Source organism: Emydura macquarii, unplaced genomic scaffold (assembly GCF_026122565.2).
Source record: "Emydura macquarii macquarii isolate MOO-44397 ecotype Brisbane River unplaced genomic scaffold, CSIRO-AGI_Emac_v2 contig_3240, whole genome shotgun sequence".
Lineage (NCBI taxonomy): Eukaryota > Metazoa > Chordata > Testudines > Chelidae > Emydura > Emydura macquarii.
This window is the reverse complement of record NW_027133377.1, coordinates 4,966,470-4,989,387: the sequence shown is the minus strand read 5'-3', so window position 1 is coordinate 4,989,387 and position 22,918 is coordinate 4,966,470. Positions and strand designations below refer to the sequence as shown.

The 22,918-nt window shown below is 38.8% G+C and overlaps 1 protein-coding gene across 1 annotated transcript; it reads right to left on the bottom strand.

Moving 5' to 3' along the window:
• Nucleotides 1-20,641: 20,641 nt before the first annotated feature.
• On the bottom strand, nucleotides 20,642-22,686 carry KCNA4 (potassium voltage-gated channel subfamily A member 4). The gene has a single exon (XM_067532054.1). The coding sequence runs from the start codon at nucleotides 22,684-22,686 to the stop codon at nucleotides 20,695-20,697; it is 1,992 nt and encodes a 663-aa protein (XP_067388155.1). The 3' UTR covers nucleotides 20,642-20,694.
• Between the last annotated feature and the right edge of the window lie 232 nt (nucleotides 22,687-22,918).

Genomic DNA, 22,918 nt, shown 5'->3' with positions numbered 1-22,918 from the left:
TAACACTGAGATGGGTAAGAGGAAATAAAACTCAATGTCACAACACTAACCCTAATATTTTCATGCTGAAAAATGTCAAGTGGTAAAACATATAGTACATAGGCACCGAGCCAAGAATTTATCCTTGGGGAAACTCCATAAAATATATGTATGAGATCAGCATATTCTCACTCATTCTAACAGACTGGCACTGACTAGCTTCAAATGAAACTTAACAAGAATTATACCAGAAGACCCAACCAATTTTTGTAGACACTTTTACAGAACCTTATTATATATTGCACCAGAACTGCAGACTGCATAAGAACAACAGTTTTGTTGGATTTGGCAGCCACTAATAAATCATATGCAACTTTCAGAGGGACAACCTCTCAATTATGGGGTGATTTAATGTCAAGCTTAAATTTCTTTCAAAATCAAAAATATTTACAGTTGGCTGGCTGCAAACATTGAAAACGCTTCCAGTCATGGGATTAAAAATTACTGGCATTCTCTGAAAAGAGTCCAGGCATTTTTAAAAGCTTCATAGCAGCTAATTTCAAAGCATCTGGAATGACTGCTGAAGCTGATGTTTATAAAATCTGAACAAACATGATACAAACTGAAAAATTCTGCTCTCAGTTACACACATGAAGAGCAGAATTTGTCCCAAAGGGAGCAGACCTTGCTTAAGCAATACAGCAGACTACAGAGCCAGACATAAAGTAAAAGGGCCAAGTCCTGTTCTCAGTTACACCCATGAAATACAAGTGATTTGCCATGGGGGTTACATGTCCCCAAATCCGGATGGGGAAAATAAAAGAGGAAATTAAAAACTCATCCAACTTTTTGCTTTGTGCAGAAAATCATCATCAATTCCCCAAACACCATTCAACCTGTGTGGGAAAGAGATGTGGGGTCCTGAAGACCAGGGGAGAAAACTAGAGAGGAAAGAGAGAGAAAAACACATTGTAAAAGGGAATTTTAAATCAGGATGGCAAACAATTTCAAAGGACTTCAACAAGTAAATAGCAAAACCAAACCAGCACCAAGCACTGGCACATGGCTAGCTGACTACTCCAGCTGTCCAGTAACACAACCTCCAATAATAGAGTCCTTCCCTCATTTGCTCTGTATTCATCCTTTTTGAGTTCTCTCTCATTGTCCCCTTGCTCACTCTTCCAAGCCACACACTGTTCTCATATCATTATTCCAGCCCTCGTCTCAGCTACTTTCAATTAATGGAACTTCTGTTTATAAATTTTAAATGAGCTTAGTGAGCTCAGCAAAAATAAAACTAAAAAACCCATCCCTCCTCTTGCAGGGCTACACTGCATCCATCCACTCAATTGCCTCATTGCTTCCTCAGGCAAGAATTTCCTGTGGGACTGGGTAGTATTCCCCGCGTCCTAAATCCAATGCTAATCTTTGAAACAATTTAGCACTTGCTTTTACATTGACTTCAATGGGAGTTGAGGACTTACATGATTAGACTCAACCCTACTCCCACCGAAGTCAATGGGATAAATTCCCATTCATTTTAATTGGGATGATATAGCTGAGGTTAGTCCTGCTTTGAGCAAGGGGTTGGACTAGATGACCTCCTGAGGTCCCTTCCAACTCTAATATTCTATGATTCTATGACTACATTATGTACCATTTGAAAATGTCACACCCAAATCCACTCCATAGTTTTGCAATCTAACAGTTTAAGCATCTAAAAATTCCTATGGGTGTGATAAATGCGTTCTAAAATCACAAGATACCTTACCAACTGCCTCTGCCTGAGATCACCCAGCTCAGGAGAAACTTTTCAAATTGCAATCTGTCTCCTTGTTGTATGCTGTGAGGATGCCCTCTGTCTCCACTGTGCAACACAGCATGCGATGAGCTATAACCACTCTGACTGCTTACAATCCACCATGACACAATGTTGAAGCACACTGGTTGCAGACATAGGAATGCCTTATCAAAGACTATCTGGCACTTCAAGGCAGGTCTCAGAATGACGTTTTCAAAATATGAAAGCCAGACAGGATACATTTTTATTTTAAATAATCCCAAAGAGCTATGGATAACATTGGAAGTAGCCCACACAATAGCTACCATTGTCCCTAAAAGCCAAAATTAGCCTGGTTGCTCAGGAAAACCATAGAAGTGACAACCTTGCTGATCGCAGTGTTGTAGCCAGGTTGATCCCAGGATATTAGAGAGACAAGGTGGGTGAGGTAATATCTTTTATTGGACAGACTTGTGTTGTTGAGAGAGACTAGCTTTCCAGCTTACACAGAGCTCTTTCAGGTCTGGGTAAACTGGAAAGCTTGTCTCTCTCAACAACAGAAGTCGGTCCAATAAAAGATATCACCTCACCCACCTTGTCTCTCTAATAACCTTGCGGATTAGCAGCCATTCAGATGAGAGGACCTAAAGCAGAGTGACTATTTCAGTCAGTGGCTGGAATGTGCCAACTGTGGCATTCTAGCAAACAGGAGTAGGTACTAATCAGAGTGTTCTAATTTAATATTGTCAATGTCCTTGGGAAGAACAAATTAACAAGCAGCTTGAGAAAAACAGAGAGGGAGAGAGGAAGGAAGAAAGGAGATTGACTGGCACTAAATTCCTTGAGACTGTCCAGCCTGACATTGATGAAATCTCAATATTTAGTCCCTCCCCTGAGCAGCTGCTGATGGAGCTCAGATTAGGTTTGAAATATTAAGAGAAAGCAAAGGTAATATATAGAATAATTGAACTCATATTATTTCTTAGTTGTTGTTCATGTGAAATGTGCAGTTTAGTTCAGCATAATTAAACACATTACCAAGACTGGCCATGTTTTAATTTAACAAGTTTGCGCCTCCTTCTATTCTACCCTATATACTCAGGCCAGACTGTCTAATAATCTACATCACATGCCCTCCCTTTCATTCTACAACAAGCTCCTGAAAAATGCTCTGTATCATGAAGCATCTTAGTTGTTAGGACCAATAACCACCATGTACTCAAACTATACTGTGTTGTTCTATACGCTACCCAATCTAGCCCTTTTTAGATCATAAACATTTTGGAAGACAGACTGCAAAATTTGCTTGGTACATTTATGGATTGTAAAATGACGCGTGTGCTCCTGGCATTGTAGTATATAAATAATAATTAATAATATGTTCACAGTAGCTCCCAAATCTCTTGACTCTGGAGTCACGCCACATTAAACTTGTATCCTTCTGATCCATGGACAATAATTTTCTATATGACTTCAGGTGTCCAAATTCTCAGTTTAAACAAGATAAAGTCAGCCGAGTTGCTCCGGTTTTACATCGATGTAACTCAGCACAGACTTGAGCCCAGTATATCACATATATCAGGGAGCTCTTTTCCTAGGAGGATATTAGTATGGATTTTACTGGAAGTGTGCTGTTCTGCACTTGCTGGTCTATAATTAGACAACCCTGGCCTTTAAGACTCAGGAGGGACAGGGAGAGCATCCTGAAATTTTTCAGAGGAGATCCACCTAGTAACTAAGGTTACATCTACCCTACGAGCTAGGGGTGTGATTCCCCTGCTCACATACACATACCTGCACTAGCTCTCCTGTGCTAGCACAGGAAGAGGCAGTGCAGGCATGGTTTAGCCATTCTGAGTACAAACTCGGTGGGTACATATTCATGTCTCCGCTGATGTTATCCATGCTACCATGGCTACACTGCTATTTATGCTTGCGCTAGATCAATGAGAGCTAGCGCAACTTTGTGTATGCGAGCAAAGGAATCACACCCCTAGCTCATAGAATAGACAGAGCCAAAGTTATTGATTCTGATTATATCTTCCAGTCACTTAAAAAGAGATCAAGTGGCGGATAAGGAAATAGTGGTCATGTTACAGGCAGCTCTTATAGCCCTGTAATTTTGTAAAGCTATCTAATTCCATAAAAATCTGTTGAAATAAAACCTGGGCTGCACATTAAAAAAAAAAGTCTTTTCTGGAGTGACAAACTAAGGACCTAATTCTTCAACACTTCCTATTTACATTGGTTTCATTGATGGCATGGTAGTAGGCACACATGCCCAACAGTAATTCTTGTCAGGATTGACGCCTAATTTTCTATAATGTAAAAGTGTTTCCAGTACAAAATTAATCATTTCTCCAGCAGAAATACAGCAGTATTATATTCATTAGATTGTGCCATGTGCTTCACAGGGAAGTAGTGGAAACCCAGGGTTTTGAGAGACTGAAAAGTAGGCTAGGACCCTAACTGACATCTTGTAGCAATTTTAGTGAAAATAATAAACTATTCATCACTACCACAAAATCATCTGGAATTCAGTGATTATTAAATCATGACAGCTAAATACTGCAGTGGATTAATGGACTAGCTTGTTATGTCAAAGGGAAAGTGAGCCTGGTGGCTGCGGCTTTATTATTTGGAAACTTTTGTCCAAGTTAAAAAAAAAAAAAAGAAGAAGCACATGGATTTGCGGAAGCCACCCCAAACTCCATTTTAACATAGACATTCTTGTTTTTAAATTGTTAATCAAATATGTATTTACCAGTTTCTGCTTCAGTTCTTCCGTTTAAAATCCCTTTGACTGTGTATATTTTTGTGTCTCTTTGTTTCTGTGACAAAACAATTAAATCTCTTTAAACTTGCACAAAAAAATGCAGTTGGAAAAAGCCAACCTAGGCTGGCCAGACACTGAGAAACACCTTTGGCTGCACTATATAATGACTGATAAATATACATTTTGATAGTAATTTTTACCCAGAAGTCTCTCAAAGTATGTTACAAACTATACAGAAGAATCACACACCCATGAGAGAGATGCAGCCACTTCTGGGAAAACACATTGGCTATTTAACAGTGTGCTACAATCCTATGTAAGAGCGTAGGACATAAGAGAAGATTGCTTTAGTAACTGAAATAGTAGTGGAAATTTAGTACACAGTCAAGATTGGAGTGTCATTTCAGAAAAATTCAGGAGATGTATCGGTCAGCATACAGAACATTATAAGTGATTATATGATATCATGCAAAGGCTTCGAGTGTTGGGGGGATAAAACAGAAGACATAATGGCTCACACAGACCTATCAAAAGTCGGGGGTGGGGCAGATAACTGTCACCTTTGCAGCATAGTAAATGACAGCCCTGGTCAGGACACCTGTATTAACTGCCCTGTTCTGGTAAAAATTACCATGAGATCATTAATGGCCACAAGCAATCATGAATTCAGTTACACATCTCATCTAAAAGACACTACAGGACACATTATCTTACAGTCTCATTGAGGGGGAAAAGAGTAGAAAGTAGATACAAACTGCACTTAAAATATAGTATGTTAGAATCCAATAGAATGCTGTCTGGGCCATGATTCTGCAAGCTAATTAAGTATGTGCCTAACTTTAAGCATGTGAAAAGTCCCACTGAATGGAAAGGCTCCTATTAACATCAATATTAGAATAGCAGCATCACAGCAGTAAATAAATCATTACTAGCACACAAAACAGTGAGAGAGTGGCATGGAGTGAAGTATTTTTAATATAAAACAAGTAAAACTTACTTAACTGTGGTGAGAAGGAATGATTTTTTTTCCTTACGTTATAAGGGGAATCTGAAGTATTTAACCGAAAAAAATGTTTCCATTTTCCTATCACAGATAATCGTTGTTGGTTTGAGATTTAAAAGATTGAGATTGATTTTTTTATATTTAACTTATTTTAATATTCAGATTTTAAAAACCAGATAACATTGATGTAAAATAGAAGATTTCATATTTTGCAGCATTTGACAAAATATTTTACGAAGAAACAACATTAAAAATCTATGCATAATATAGTGAATTAAATATCTAGGCCATACTGTGTCATCAGTTCTTAAGCAGAATGCAACACTGATTACTGCTTAATAATTGATAGCAACCTTTGGCTTTTTGTATTTAGAGTAATTTTGTCTGGTTGTTTAGGCCCAACATTTAGGGGGAAAAAACAATAAAAATACTGTAAAGCCAAAAATGAATCTAACTACTTTCAGATTTTTTTTTTGTTTGAAATTTCTAATGAAAATCATTTTTCTTGGGCAGTTGCATTCCCCTGCAGTGTTTCCAGCCCAAACACTGCAGCATTGAGCTATTGCTTGATCCCTGGAGCATTAAACTAATTAGAAACAAAAAAAGAAAGTAGCCCTTTAATAGGAAACTAGACATTGAATTAATTTTTAAATAGCCATCATTTTTCAAATCAAGTTTCTGTTATTCAGTTGAAATAGCATTTTGTAATCTTGTTTGAGTCAATTTATACTCCTTGACTGCTCGCTCAGCTATGTAGTTAAGAGGCCTCAAAAAGATTAGTAATTCAATTCTGACTTGTTTACAATAAAAGAAACAGAATTTACCCAATATAAATTGCCCTCTGCTAAAATTACACTTCCCTGGATTAGTTACTGATTTTTGTATTAGGTCACCTATACAGTAGTTTCCTTGAACAATATTGACCCCACAGTAGTTCATTTTACTTATAACCAAGTATTCTCTCTCTCTCTTTTGGAAATGATAGAGGCCCAAACCACCTCTCTTGTAGAAATACTGGCTGGCCGGGATCTAGGGAAAAGGAAACCTCAAATGCTGCAAAGACCCCTTAAGGGGTTTTCTTTGGATTGTTTCATCATGGGGGATGGGGTTTGCTCCTTCCCCCAGTTACAACAGCCAGCAGTTCTGTCTCCAGGCTCTAAGGTCCCCCATAATCAGCAGGACAGCAGAGTCACCCATGGCAGCTTCAGGACTCCTTCCTGATAGTCCTTCCCCCATCCATCACTGTTCACAAAACTTTATAGGGATTGTCCTTTATGAAGGATCCCACAAAAGAGTTAACGATTCCCTAGGCTGCACTAACTTACTAACTTTCCCATTGGGTTGGGGAAATGGCAGAATACACTTCTCCCCAACCCCACCTCTAGCTTGTCCCTTCCCAGCCCTGGATCCAAGAGGGAGCTCTGCAGGGTTTGGCACAGAAGTGGTGGTTGACCCTCCCTCTGCACAGAAAGAGGGGCAGCCTTGCGGAGGGAACATCTGCATTCTTACGGCTGGTCAGAAATCTGTTCCATTGTCACCAACTCTGTTTCAATTCTGCATCTGATGTATGTACAAGATAGTTACACTAAGTAATTCCCTGTTCCACACTGTGACAGTGAACAATTCAGTATTAGACTGAAAGGACCAATATCAACCTTGGTATAACTCTCTTGCAATATGTAGAGTTACAGCAGGGGCGTCTATGGCCCAAGACAGCAAACATTTAATGTGCCAAGACAATCTGACTATAGGCTAAATTTAGGCTAAATTAGACATCCTGTAAGACTGCAAATAATCTGGCTATAAAACTGTGACAGAAATAAAAATTACATGTTTTTAGATTTATGAATGAAAAAAATACTGTTTACATTTGCCTCTAATTAAATATGCCACATTGTTTACTACTCCTTGCAATATTTTCATCTTGTTAGAAAATGGCAGTTCTATCTTCTCTCACAAAGTGATTCACAATTATGAGTATATATTATCTCTGTAATGGCAGAAAACTGTTTAAAACTCAGCATACATTACATAGATTAATTGATGTGTATCTCAAATTATTTTATTATATTGTGTAATGGTAGATTATCAACATATTACCTATAAAGGATTCCTTTCTAATGAGGATTCCTATCTACTCTTAATTCTGCTTAGCAAGCCACTCAGGCTGCACGAAAGGAAATCAATGCTATTAATATTATGGGGTGAAAATATTTTCATAATATCTAGATGATGGTGATGTATTAATTACATGCTTTTAAACTAGATTGAGCCAGCGAGGAAATCTCACCACTTATGGCCTTTGCTTTTCAAGCAATTGAACCAATTCTATTTCCATCAAAGCCAGTGGCAAAAATTCCTTGACTCCATTGGGATCATAACTTGAGGTCAAATGCTGAGATGCTTATTCAGTTTTTATTTGGTACTTAAAGAAGCAAAACTCCTGCAGAAGTCAGTGAGAGTTTGTCTGTTAAGGAATGAATGAAAACTAAAGCCAAGCTCATTACCTTAGATTCACACGCAGGTGAGGGGTCAGCCACTTTCACCACACCATCTCCTCCATGGAGCCCACACACACGCACACTCACCCCACACCCACAGGTCCAGTGTCTATGTACAGGCAGAGGGCAGAGCCAGAAGGATGCATATCATCTCCCCTCTAAAACTGGACAGAGTGCCTCTCTGCAGAGCCTCCCTTGGAGTATAAGAGGGCACTGCGGTCATGGAGAGCCCCTGAAAGTGCATCACCAGTGGAGCCACATTCCTGGGGGCCAGACACGCCTGACTGGGATCGGAGCAGGGGCAGAGCTACATGACCTCTGAGTGGATAACCTTAGCCTCCCATGATTCCTTTGGGATCTACAAAGTTTGGAAGTGGTCTCCCTTGACCCATTCTAGGAAGGGGCAAACCCAATCTCCCAATACAGTAATAGAGGAGGAATTCTGTGAGTGGAACCTCTTGGCGGTTTCTTCCAACAGAGCCCCCACCTGTGTGCTACATTGTGGTAGGGGACAATCTGGGACACTGAGTATTCACCCCATAATATTAATAACTATTTTCCACTAGTGATGCCTCTGCCCACCAGCACATTTTCTAACTAGACCAAAACCGAACACTTGAGGTAGTGTCAGACATCAAAGTCTCAAAAAAAAACAAAAAAAAAAAACAGGTTGCAAAGGTTGTTCTAATATTCACTGGCTCCGGAGTCATAAAGGTTTGAAGGTCAGTGGCAACATTCCCATTAAGTCCAGTAGGAGCAGGAGCAGGCCTCAGACTTACTTCAATAATCTCAGAAATCCTTTGGCAAATTGAACCACCATGTTCAAAAAATCAATATCTTTGTTTAATCAAGTATCTTCTTATCACTCTAAATAATAGGCCATAAATATAAAATAACAGAACACAGAACTCTGAGAATAGAAGTAACTGTAGGTGGCTTGGAAAGAGCAAATGCTGTGTTTACACATTAAGTACAGCATCCACCATGCACTGATCAATACTTTTCATTCATATTTCAGCTTCCCATACAATCTGGCTCACTGAATTTGTGCCTACATAACTATGCCTTGTTTGCAGAAAGCTGTTAGAGAAAATCATGTCTGGTATGAAATATGCATCAATATGTGCAAAATTCAACGGGATTGTTTGTCAATAAAATCAAGTCAGCCTAAAATCTCAGTTGTAGAGGCACCAATAACTCATGTAACTACATAAGGATGCAATTAAACACAGAATTTGCCCTAAATTATAAGATTTAAATTCCTTCAACTCCTTTTGCCAAGAGCAAATATAAAACTCAGGTAACCTCAGTTTTTGCAGACATATCCCTGTAAGCAAATAAATGTAGCATTTAAAACACTGACCTAATAGCCTCAGGCTTATATAGTTAGGGGAATTTTACATTTGTAATACCAATAATTCTTCCCATGAGCTGCACTGTATGTACTCATGTATGTACTGAAAAAGTATTTATATAGCAGACGCAACTAAAACCGTAATTCTTGTGTTATACTCTCCTTTTAGTGTTCACTGTTATAATACTAGTTCTGACATGAGGCTACTGAACCTTGGTTACCTGTACCATTTTCATTATACTCAACTGGAATCAACTTTAGGATAACAGATCAAACAAGTTATCTTAACTGGAAATGAACTCAGACTGAAATCTTTAAACTGGACACTCCCAACAACCTCTGAATTTGGTGATTTTTAATAAAGTAGAACCTGCATCAGAACTATGCCTGGTTTTGGTTATGTTTTACAAGACTGATACCTCATCTCTAAGTATGACTACATTTTGCATTAATTTTACCTTCTCTTTACAAATCACTCCAGGAAAAAGCCTCATGACATGGATAGAGCTATGCCAATTTAAACCAGCTGAGCCTCCGACACATAGTTCTTTTGTTCTGTTTTATCTTCTAGAGGTTTCACTGATGCAATCTCATCTTTTTCCCAAACAAATACAATAGTTCTGTACAGGGTGTAGTGCCTGATTTAAAGACAGTGTTATGATGAGAGATGGGCCCAAGTTGAAAAATTTGGAACCATATCCATATCTGTTTAGTTCTGAGGTAGAGGGGCCCAGTCCTGCAAGACATTACATGTCCTCACACACAGCCCTCTGCACGCTGCACCATTAGGTGTTCTCTAATTAGGATATGCAGGTTGTATATTTTTCAGTACTGGCGGGGAAGGAGAAGAGAATCTTCAGAGCATTTTCTTGTGAGAAATGTTCCTCAGAATGGCAATATATGGTAAAACAGAAATATTTACTATATTAGGTAATTTCAGCCTAAAGTTATTTATATTCAGACAACAGTCATTTTAATTCTACTAGGAAAAACGGTCGTTGGAACATCACAAAATACAAGACTAAACCTCTCTGTGATTTGAAACATCAAGGGTTAGTTTAGAAAAATTCCTGGCAAGATCCCCCTTAATCCAGGGATTTAAATTCAGTTCCCCAAGTGTGCAAAACAGATCAGCAATGTAAAACAGTTCACTATTTGATAAGAGCTGCATCAGGTGCAGAAATCTAACCTTGGTTGTTTTCAACAGCTTTTCACACAGCCTGTAAAACCTGCTAAAAGACGGTATATAGATCCGAGCAATGCAGTGGCACTTATTCTTTGTGTCCGGGCTGAGTGGTTCCTTCAACTGAACCAGCAATCAGCAAACGATATCAACAAGCAATCCTTCTAATTAAGTTTAACAGGACTTTTATTGTATCCCTTCATTCCTCTAAGGATTGCATGCCAGTGATACCGAATACAAACATATCACTCAGCACCACATTAGTGACAAGCAGTCACAGGATTTAAGCTAGTCTCTATATGAAAAATTGGGTCTAGTGGGAAAAAAAGCTTTCATTCTTTACAACATAAAAGGTCACCCATTAGAAATGAGAAGGTTAAACGTGTTGCCTTGCAAAAGCATATAATGAATCAGCATCTGGAGGCAATTGCTAACCTCTGTAATAAACTGTAACTCATTCTTAGACATAGTTACTGAAGTAAAACAAACTCTCAGCTTTACCCAAGTACAAGTGAATTTGGGAAGTTCTACTGACTTTGGGTGAAATCCTGGGCTCAGTTCATGTGGCCTCCTGGGACTCAAAAAACCCCAAAAAACCACATAAACTTAGTGCTCTGCAGGATAAGTGACCTCGGGGATGCTCAGTTCCAGAGCACTATGTTCCATGAATGGGGTTTTTTCAGCTGCTGAGAAGTGAGGAAACCTATTCCTGCTAGCAGTCCTGTGCAAAATTTTCCCTCCCCCTCCTTCTCCTGCTGGGTCACAGATGGCTGCAGTAACCTGAGAAAAGTTCCTCTGTGAGGAAGGGAAAGAAGAAAGAGAGGACTGTGTTTGGGTTTGACTTCTCATGCTTTTATTTTAAATCCACATAGCTGAAGAACAGTCCTGGGGAAAGGGAGTTCTCTCCTTACCTCACATCCCCACAGCTTCTGACTGCTCTTTTATGTGTTTTGTCTGAGCAGCTTGATTGAAAGGTCCATTTTTGACTCAAGTTCTTGGAAAGGAGTGGGGCTTGCCAACTGATCAAATGATTCACAATCACCTCAATTACAGGGATCTTCCCCTGAGGATCAGTGGAAATCTCCTTAGTTATAAGCCCACTGTGCCCTGCTTTGAAAATTTGACCTTCTGGGCCCAACCCGCCTTTTAGACAACTAGGTCTATTTTGCCATGCAGTATCTAATTTGCAAGCAAAACAGATCCATCCTTTCCCCAGGCATGCATGTCAGCCTTAAACATCTTCCTGTCTAATAACATACCACATGGAACTGCTACTCTTTCTTGGACCACTAGAAACTTAGGGATGGCCTCTAACAAGTTACGGGGGATTTTTTTTTTTCTGTTTTATGAAACTCACACAAAGTCCTGCATTACTAAATCCCAAGGGATCATGTCTTCCCTATAGAATTCAGTCAATTTTTAAACTCTTTCTCTAAATTTTTACATCATCATCTCATTGAAATACAGTGCAGATAGATGCCTCTGTAAAGACATTAACAGATCACATATTAACTACTAGACAAAAATCCTGAAGACGTTTTTATGGCTAAACAAGTTGCCCTCATGTCTTACGTAACTGTCTCTAGTAGTCTCAGTAGTGAGTATTAGTAAAGGTGCAGAAAAAAATCCTAATTGACTCAGTAGAAAGTTGAAGACACTACTCATGACTCCATCATTCCTTTCTTGTTTTCAGTCTAATAGGAACTTCATTAATTATTTCCCAGCCTTCCCAGTAACAAATGATAACATCTTTAGGATCACGATACCCATCACTCAGCAGCTGAAAAATAGCTTTGCCTTTGAAGGCATTCTGGCACATCAGCACAATTAGTTTTAAACAAGTACCAACACACATCCGGAGGAATGATAATGGCACACACACCAGCAAAGCACGATTACAAAAAGAAAACTGGGTGCTGGAAGGAGAGCAAACAAGGCCTACAGAAAAAGATCATGCCGTCACCATGGCAGCCAAACATTAGGAGTAGCAAAATGTTCAGTCATGTTTATTGCATAGTACTCAAGGATGTGAGAAATGCACATTTTCCAGTTTGCCTAGGATGGCACCAATCTTAGCACTGGAACTGAATCTTGGAGAGCTAAGCAACATCTAACAAGCAGGGTTACTAAGAAACACCCAATCCTGGCTTCCTTAGCACCGCAAAACTCCCATTCATTTCACAGGGAGGTCCAGGTTTCATTGGGAGCTATGGATTTCCAGGAATACAACACAGCTCAAAATTATTAAAAATATTTTTTCAGACAATGCTACACCAAGCTGGCTGACCATTGAGCAAGTTTCTTAAACCAGATATATTTCTCCATATAATAATACAATCTAGATCATGCCTGCAAACATTGTGGATTGTTTGTTCAGTCACTTCTATTAGAGGTAGCTCAAATCCACTGAAAAACAGGCAACAAGGAAGTCTGAAAAGCTACAATAACTTTTTCTTTTCTGCCAAAATAGTAAATTAATCAGTGGAATCATCATGGCCAAGATTTTCAAAAGCTACTGAATAGTGATTTTAGCTATATCAATTTCTGGGTGCCAGTCTGAGACAACTAAAAGGTCAGGTGCTCAGCACTTACTGAAAATCAGGCCACTTCACCTTCTCTCAGACTGGGCATTAAAAAAAATGAAGACATCAAAATCACTAGTCATTTTTTAAAATCTTTTCCTATTCCTTTTTCTGTAAGCAAAAACAATTCCTTCATGTCACAGAGCAACAGATGTAACATATAGAGATATTTCTTTTGTTGGTGGGTTCCACTGCGTTGACTCTGTTTACTTTGTTTACTTCATTGCATTTAAAAGCTATGAAAAATGCTAATCCTCTGTAAGACTATGAATAATAAAAAAACACTTTACGAGACATAAAATACACTTCTTGCCTTCTAACATACTGTATTAAAATACCATTTATTATAGCAGATGCTCATGAATTAAAAGGAAAAATCCAACAGTTTGGTTTAAAAGATTCTCGGAAGATTTAAATCTCGATCTGCTTCTCTTCTACTACAGTTTTTATGGCTTTTTTGTCTTTAGCCTTGTGATCCATATATCCTGGATCACCATAGTGCCTATAAATAACTAATGGAAATAAATGGATGCAGAAGAAAATCCTTAAGTATAAATTGCTATATAATACCTGAACTGTACTATTTGCAGTGCAGAAGATACTTGCCAGAAAAACATTTATCTAAAGCTTCTCATTTGGCACACAGTAAAATATAATGACGCTCTTTAAATATGCAACCAAAAATCCTTTCAGAAAACCTCAGACCAATCCCAGATATATCATATACTATTCTCATTGTATATATCTGCAGCTTGCATTTCAGAAATGCAAGTCTTTAACAGAAAGGCTAATACTCTTTAGCCTCCTTCAACCTCAGGCTATAAAATATGCAAAATTTTTGCCTTTTAATACTGCGTTGACAAAATGAGTGCTACATAGGCTCAAATTATTTAGGGTGCTTGAACCCCTCCTACACGATTCTCTCCATCCTAAAATCCTGTTGAAGTCAGCGCAAGGAGAGGGCATCAGTACCTAGCAAGATGCCCATTTAATGAGTCCTTTAAAGAGGTAGCGCTTATTTCAATTGCTCTGAAATGTATAGCCCTTTTCATATACTTGCATTAAAGTGAAGTGTTGTAATCGTTCTATTTAGGCAGGAAAACAGAAAGTACCTTCAGTTCTGTACTCAGGCTCCACTGTGCAGGAGGAAACTGCCACTGAGTGACTCTGAATTCATTATAAAGCTGTATCAATAAGAAAGCAATAAAGGAGGGAAATGAAACAGTGTTCATACAGTACATGTAAAACACCCCAGGACAGACATCGTGGGCTCAACTATGCTCCTGTTAAAATTAAGGGCAAAACTCCCATTGACTATAATGGGAACAAGATCAGGCCATATTATACCAGTATAAATATAAACTACCAAATATGAACTGTGTTCTCAAACTATGTAATAATATTTTCAATAGTTGATAAAGGGTCTAGTCTTGTACTCACTGAAGCCAACAGTTTTCAAATTGACTTCAGAGGCGTGGGAGTGGGATTAGGCTCAAAGACTAACAAAACTAAATAAAAAGTATAGCAATGACATTGTATAACTTTGTTTCCATTTCCATCATCAGTAAATATTTCTCATGGCTATGATGTGGAAATCTGGGTAATCCAGTCCAGCAAGTCCCACCATCAGCTTCAAAGGGGCCTCTCTCATGTGGAGTGTTTTAGGACTGAGCCCAAACTTTATATACCCTAGATTTATTTTGATTGATAAGAATATAAAGAGGCACCTATCACTTTATATGTCAAAGCTCTTTTTGACATAACTTACAAAATTAAATACCTCACCCAAAACTAAACATAAAAACCCCTGCAGCACACAAAATAAAGAAGAGCTGTATGCATCTTGTTCCCCATCCCACCCCCCAGTGAAAAACATCTGATGTTTCAGCATTAACCATTTTGTTTAAGAAAAATACTACTATGTGTAGTAGTACAGGTGTTATGTGTAGTATTTTTCAGCACCATAAGGAGAAAGCATGATCTGGTAGTTACTATGTTAGTTTAGGAATTTTGAGATCTAGGTTCACCACAGACTTCCTGTGTGACCGTGGGCAAGTCACAGTCTCCCTATGTCTTAGCTCTCCATATGTAAATGGGGATAATAGCACATCCCTACCTCACCAGGGTGCTGTGAGGATACATACATTAAAGATTGTGAGGTGTTCACAAACTATAATAATGGGAGTCATGTAAGAATCTGAATTAGACATAATTTATAAAGTAATTACATTAAAGGTTGCAAACTTCGTATAACCAACTGATCCCAATTTTGGTTTTACTGGCAATGCTGTGCATGCACAATTGAAGGATTAATTAAACAAAATTTTTACTTACCTACTTTCCACCAATCAGAATCTTTTATCCGATTTTGAAATGTAACTTAAGATCTCTCTTCTTTCTTTTTTTTTTTTTTAATAGCTTTTGCAAAGGACCTATTGCAAAAAAAAAGTTCTCAAGGCACATTATAGCTTTCCAGAAATGAGTTTAAAATAAAAATGAATTCAAACATCTCGGTACAAAATGATTTAATGACTTTTCTTTATGAACTAATAAGTAATCAGAATTCTGAATACACAGAAAGCGTGGTAGTAATAGATAAAGTTTCACTTTTGCACCTGGTTCCCAGGTAAGTATTTAACAAGGAATTAATTTGTCAAGAGTTATTTTCATCTCAAATGACCTTTGTGGAAATGAAGGAATGTTCATTTCATCTCAGTAATGAAAAATAACTGATTTCTCCACAAATCACTTGTTTCAAATAAAGATGCACAAATATGGTAAACCATTAAACAAGTTCCTATACACTGCAAGGCCAAAAATTTTTGGTCATTCAAATACGTCAGCAATAATATGCATACCCTGAGCCATGTCTACAAATAGTGTGAATTAGGGTTTTGGTCACCCCTATTATAACAAAAACTACTATTTGTATGATGGATGTTATGTCAATTTTAAAAGCTAATACATGTTTTGACATATTACTTTTTCATACCAATTACTTGCAATAATTTAGGCCAATATTTATAATAGGATACAGTGAAAGCAGAACAAACACTGGACCAGTCGGAAATGGGTATTGAGGAAATGAATTACTGAAAACTAAAATACCAAGTAAAGTTCATGTTTAATTTGAGGACGAACAACAAATTTCCACCAGGCTTATTCTAATTCTTTGTTTGCACCCAAAATTGTCTTTCCAAGCTCTGGGATCGCTAGGAGGACACACATCATAACTCAAGGCTGTTCAGGAAAAACTTTGTATGAGCTAGGGATGCCCAAAATAGGCATTTCTAGATTATGTGTATACAGGGGTACTCGGAGCTGCCTTTCCTATCGCTATTCCTCTAAAAGGCACTTCCCATGCTTACCCAACCAAGAAGTGCAAGTTCTTCATACACTTGAGCCACCTACAAGTTGATTTTTCATAACACCAGGTCAATTAGAATTGACTTCCCACAATTCAAAACACGCCTGACATGAATTTTGTGTTTGGGGCCTCTAACCATAGTTCTTTTGTTCAGGGATATGACCTGATCACATCTAAATCAGACTTCGTACACACCAAAACCATCCAGAATGGATTTTCCATGTTCATCACAAGCTAGAACGAGATTTTGCTGCACCAAAACCCAATCAAATTATGCTTTCTATGACAAAGAACAATCCAGAATTCACATTTAACATCCCCAAGATACCAAGAACAAGATGGCTGTGACTTGGACGTACCTATAGCATTTTTCCTGTCCTGGAGCTACCTAAAATGATTTTTCATGACATGGAAACAAATGAAATGGACTCTCTTCAACACAGAAAAAGGAGATAGGAGATTTTTTTTTCAAAAACAGAAAAAAAACCAAACTGAGCTTTCCATCACCTGCAATGGGCTTTATGTTAGAACCATTCAGAGAAGGCTTTGCTAAACACTGAAGAGACTAAACATTGTGCTCTCTAAGAAAAAACACAACAATGGGTTCCATACAATCAACGTGATTTCAAGAAACAGCATGACTGTAACGAAGGAAAAAATATAAATCTCTGAAGTCATGCATTTTCCTTTAGCAAAGCACTCTCCTAAAGAAGCTGCTTTCCTGTCTTGGCACCACTGTTACTATAAAACAATATATTTGTTCTTGTACATGAGGGTCAGTTTAAAAAATTAAATAACAGACTCCATTTGAAATGTCACTTGATGTAACTCAATGACTTCTACTGGAATTTCTTTAGATTTTATACCATTGCAAGAGAATCAGGCTCAAAATATTTTGTTTTGTGTTATTTGCAGCTGGAGCATATCAGCTGTGGTATGGTTTGAGCTGCAGTAGTAGAGCCAAATTAATCCCTGATACAACTCCATTCACTTCAGTACCCTTATATCAGGGATGCATTTCACTTCTATGATTTAAGAATCTGAGAATACCCATATAATGACAGTATTTTATTCTGATAGAGGTCAGCATCAAACAACATTAAGAAAGCTTTGACAGCAGCAGCAGCAATAAATGGACCGTAGGTGCCTAAACAGAAGATTTCTCTTGCACAAAGTTTCAAACTAAGTTTTATTTTATTTAGACTTCCAATTTTACAACCTTCAGATTTTAGCCTTTTCAGGGATTGTAGGCGTGTGTGGGGTGTGGCCTTTTCAGACAGTGTCATAACTGGTTAGACTGTCAAGCAGTTGGCTGACCAAATCCAAAGGTCAATGTAAAGATATTTGTTTCCTTTCTGGAAATGCAGAGTCCTTTTGTATGTTTCAGAATGGTTTGCCAAACTGGCAGCATGGCCTAATTTTGAGCAGCAGTTACTCTCATTTATATTGACAACCTCTCACTTGACAGTTACAGGTACACAAGCTCATATACATCTTCAGGAGGCACAGCAGTTTTGTCTGACATCGTAATGTTCCTCTGTTTACTACTGCAAGTCTCCAAAAATAATGCAATATATACCCTGCCCTCTGAAACAAAGAGCTTTATTCCTTATTTCTGTAATTCTCCCAGTCTGCAGTTTCAAAAAATTCCATTATCTCTCATCCAGCTCAAATTTCCCACTTTCCCTATCAGCCAAATCATCTTGCAAACATGCACTCCTTATTTTCCACTAATTTGCTTTTAGCTAGTACTTCCCTTATTTACACTACCTTTATACTGACTCAAATAAATTTCACCTGGGGCTTATGTACGACTGTTCTAAATCCAATCTACAAGGAATCCATATGTTCTTAACGCAATTACTGACACCTGTTAAAGAAGCACTTGCTTTTGGTTGATTTTTGCAGTATACATAGTAATGTTTGTCCTTATTACTAAAATTCCCTGTTTATAGGGTTTTTTTTAAATTTGTTTACTTAGAATAACCAAAATGAAATACAGTATCTTACTTATAGTGAATTTCTACAAACAAAAAAAACCTCTGCTTAGCCTCTTCAAAAAGTTGGTGAAATCTGTTCAGGATTTTATGCTAGGAATCTGATGCTTAACTTTGGCCTTTCAATGCAGTGTTTTCTGCTGTACCATCCATAATATTAATGTCTTCTTTTAATAAGCAATTCCACGTAGTGATGTTTGCACTAGAGGATAAGTAGAGGATCTTCTTGGCTGACATGACCCACACAATAATCATGAGGGCAAAAACTGACCAACCAGGAAAGTCCTAAACTTAAGACTCCATTCTGTGCCACAGGATGTCGCTGAAAATTAACCATGCCAGTTTGATACCTGTGTGCAATACACTGGGCATTCAATTTACATCAATTAAGGTTAATTCTGGGTACCAAAGAGATGACTCATTTTCAGCACCAGACCGTTCAATCATTCCCAATACATCATCCCAAAATTCCTCTTTGGGGCTTTGGATTGCCATTGCAAAATCATACCAGTGTACCAGTGTTTTTTAACTCCCTCTGTTTCTCATAATGCCAGTTTCCAGATCCCAAAGTGCCCATATCAATATTGTTCAAGGTTAGAAATGTGCATGTTTCTTGGATTCCACAATGCCTTCTCTGAAACTGTTCCACTTTAGCAATGCTTTTTCTAGATAAGTCTAGTTCCAAAAATACCTATTTGGAATGCATACTTTATGTTAAATGATACCCCCCCCCCCCCGCTTTCATTCCAGCTTTTGAAATATACAATGGGGCTGACAGTGCATCCTTGCACACCCACATCTCCAGCTGAGGGATGCACAAGGAAGGTAGCTTGGGATGCACAAGGAAGGTAGGACTGACTTAAACATAAGTGAGAATGAATCAAGAAGTGCTTTTTCAAGGACAGCCTGCGTCCCGAAATGTTTATTCTAAATCCTGGAATGCCTACTATGGATCTTAAAGGTTATTTCAAATGCACATGGGTGAAAGCTGTAATTAAGGAAAACACACAGCACCAATAATAGCACATTTAAAAGTTAGCAATTCTTAATCCTCATCACTGTAGCTGTTGGACATCTTATTACTGCTACAGTCCTTTCAATTACTCAGTATTGTATCAATATTGACAAATTGTATGTATTTATCATGGATTCTAAATGCTGAAGGAACCAGTAAAGAAAATATAAAATACATTGTTGTTTCTCGAGGGCATCAGTAGAGCAGACTGATTTTTAAAAACAAAAGATTATAAAATTTTACTTCATAGTCCTTCTCCAGATCACAGATATTCATAATTAAAAGAATTTGGAATTAATGTAACATTAGCTGTTTAGCCATCAGCATCACACAAAGAAAAAAACAATAAAATGAAATGCAGAATTCACTCTTCCAATGATTGTCATTGAACTACTACATTAGTAAACATTCACAGTATGAAGTCTCTTTCAATGTGTCTCCAGCATATAAAGTAGTGCAAAAAAGCATTCCAGTCAGTTTGCCATTGCATTCAGACCATGTTAAATGATTCTCTTACTTCATTTCTTCCATGTATTAGACAACAAATGCTGCAATGCCTCCAAAGAGAGTTATAAAAATAAACAATTTCTGGAGGTTCAGCAGCCTTTTCAAAGTTAATTTCCAGTTAAAAACAAAGCATTAGATATTTCAAGATAAAATGTAGACCTATGTTCTATAGAATAATTTTGGTTTTTACAATCATTTTTACTGTTTTGAAGACAACAACTATGGATTCCAATGACTTATGGTAACTGCTATTAAAGCATTGATAAATGGACAATGACTGCTGAACTTCATTGTTTCTTACATAGTAAATACTGCTGAATGCCAACTTTTACCACTGAGCTCTTATTAGTGATGTCAATAGTTCACACACCCAATTTAAAACTGTCTTGGTTTTAACGATTTCTTCTACTTCATGTGCAAAACACTTGCGTTCTAATAAAAATATAAAGTTTGAAATTACGTCAGCTCAAACCACCTCTTCCTCAAGGTATATAATTTACTTGATATGTAATACAAGTTCAGCGACACTTTTTAAAATTCGGATTTACCCAATAAATGGCATACTATCGTATGCTTCAGACTTTTGTTTGCATATTTCATTTTTATCACTGCACTCTTTAATGCATAAATATATTTGGAAACGTTCAATATTACACATCAGTTTCCACAGATTTTGAATTTACACAGTTTTTCTTTTCTGTTTCACTGTCATTCCCTGTGTCCTGACATTTTTTCCCCTTTGCACAAAGAGACTCTTTAACTCCTTCTTCCATCTCCAAATACTCTGATTTACCCTCTGTGGAAGAAGATGAGGAGCTTCTAAATTTCTTCAGTAAATTTGTTGGGAGGTATGGACAGCTGACTGCATTTTGCGTCAGCTGTGTTTGTTCTTCGTTCTCAGTCTCTCTGTGATAGAAATAGTTAAAATTGGAGACAATCACTGGCACTGGTAAAGCAATGGTTAACACACCCGCAATGGCACACAGGGACCCGACTATTTTCCCACCCACAGTTATGGGTTTCATGTCCCCATAACCAACTGTAGTCATGGTCACCACAGCCCACCAAAAGGCATCTGGGATGCTTTGAAAATGAGTGGAAGGTTCATCAGCTTCTGCAAAGTAAACAGCACTGGAAAATAAAATGACCCCAATAAAGAGAAAGAAGATGAGGAGCCCCAGCTCCCTCATGCTGGCTCTGAGCGTATGACCTAGGATCTGCAAACCCTTAGAGTGTCTGGAGAGCTTGAAGATGCGAAACACCCTGACCAGACGGATGATCCTCAGGATAGCAAAAGACATGGCCTGTTGACCATTACTGCCCTGCTGCTGGGCCAGCTCGGTGCCCAGGGTGATGAAGTAAGGCAAGATGGAGACAATGTCTATGATGTTCATGATGTTCTTGATGAAGACCGCTTTGCTGGGGCAGGCAAAGCACCGCACTGTAAACTCAAAGGAAAACCAGATGATGCAGACTGTCTCCACAATGAAAAACGGGTCATTGAAGACGGTGTTCCCCCCTGCATCCAGCTGCAGAGTCTCATTGAAAAGCCCCTTCCCCAAGCCCAGGGACAGTATGAGCTCCTTGTTGTCTCTGAACTCTGGCAAAGTCTCCAGACAGAAGATGACGATGGAGATCAAGATGACCAAAACAGAGACAATGGCAATGCCCCTGGCTGCACTGGAGCTCTCTGGATACTCAAACAGCAGCCAGATCTGCTTCTTGAACTCATTGTCTGGCAAAGCCTTATCCTCTTCCTCCTTGACAAACCCTTCATCTTCCCTGAACTTGAGCATGGCCTCCTCCCCAAGCTGATAGAATTTCACTTCCTCAGTGAAGATATCAAAGGGCACATTGACCGGCCTCTTCAGACGGCCCCCGGACTGGTAGTAGTACAGGATGGCATCAAAGCTGGGCCGGTTCCTATCAAAGAAGTACTCATTCCTGAGTGGGTCAAAGAATCTGCCCCGCTTCGCTGGGTCACCCAGCAATGTCTCAGGGAACTGAGCCAAGGTCTTCAGCTGAGTCTCAAACCGCAGTCCTGACACATTGATCACTACCCGTTCGCAGCACTCATATTCGCTGTAGCGGACTGTGCTGTAGCCCCCAGGGCCACCGCCACCGTCATCAGGTGGCTGGTCCAAATACGAAAACTCATCTTCCCCATCCTCATCACTGTAGTAGAACTTTCCTTCCTCCTCATCCTCTTCATCCTCCACCTCATCTTCCTCTTCCTCCTCACTCAAGTCCTTCAGTATCATCTCTTCAGAGCCACTGAGAGGCAACAGCTCAGAACAGGGGAAGGAGGCCCCACACTCCCTGCTACCCAGATAGTGGCTCCTCTTTCTCTCTCGCTTCTTCCTTCTACTGCTCTGATGCTGGGGCAAACTGCTGTGTGATGCATTCCCATCGTGAGAAGAGGAAGCCCCCCGACTCTGTACCTGGTGGTAGTGGTGATAGGGTCCACCTCCTCCAGAGGCCCCACCTTCTACTGCCGCCGTTGCCGCTGCCACAGCTGCAGCTGCTGCTGCCCTTGAGTGGGCCAGTCGCTCTCTCTCCCGAGCCCGGGCCTGGACAGCATATCCATAGGGCATGTGGCTGTTGCAGCCAGAGCTATCTGCACTCACCATTGCAACCTCCATTTTGTAATTTTTTATTTATTTAATACAGAATAGTCTGCGATACATATAGTCACAACTTCACTTCTACGAGGGAAAGTTCAAAGCCATTTGCATTTGGAGGACAGTTTCTTTAAATCACAGCACATCGTGGTGTTAATATAAACAAACTTCTGTTTTGCAAAATTGTATCCACCACAGAATCTGCATTTTCTTATCATCCAGGATGTCTGACACAAATAACTGTGTTTTGCTA

Excerpts from the sequence above, each read along its gene's own strand:
- KCNA4 (XM_067532054.1), bottom strand. The coding sequence starts at position 22,686 with ATGGAGGTTGCAATGGTGAGTGCAGATAGCTCTGGCTGCAACAGCCAC.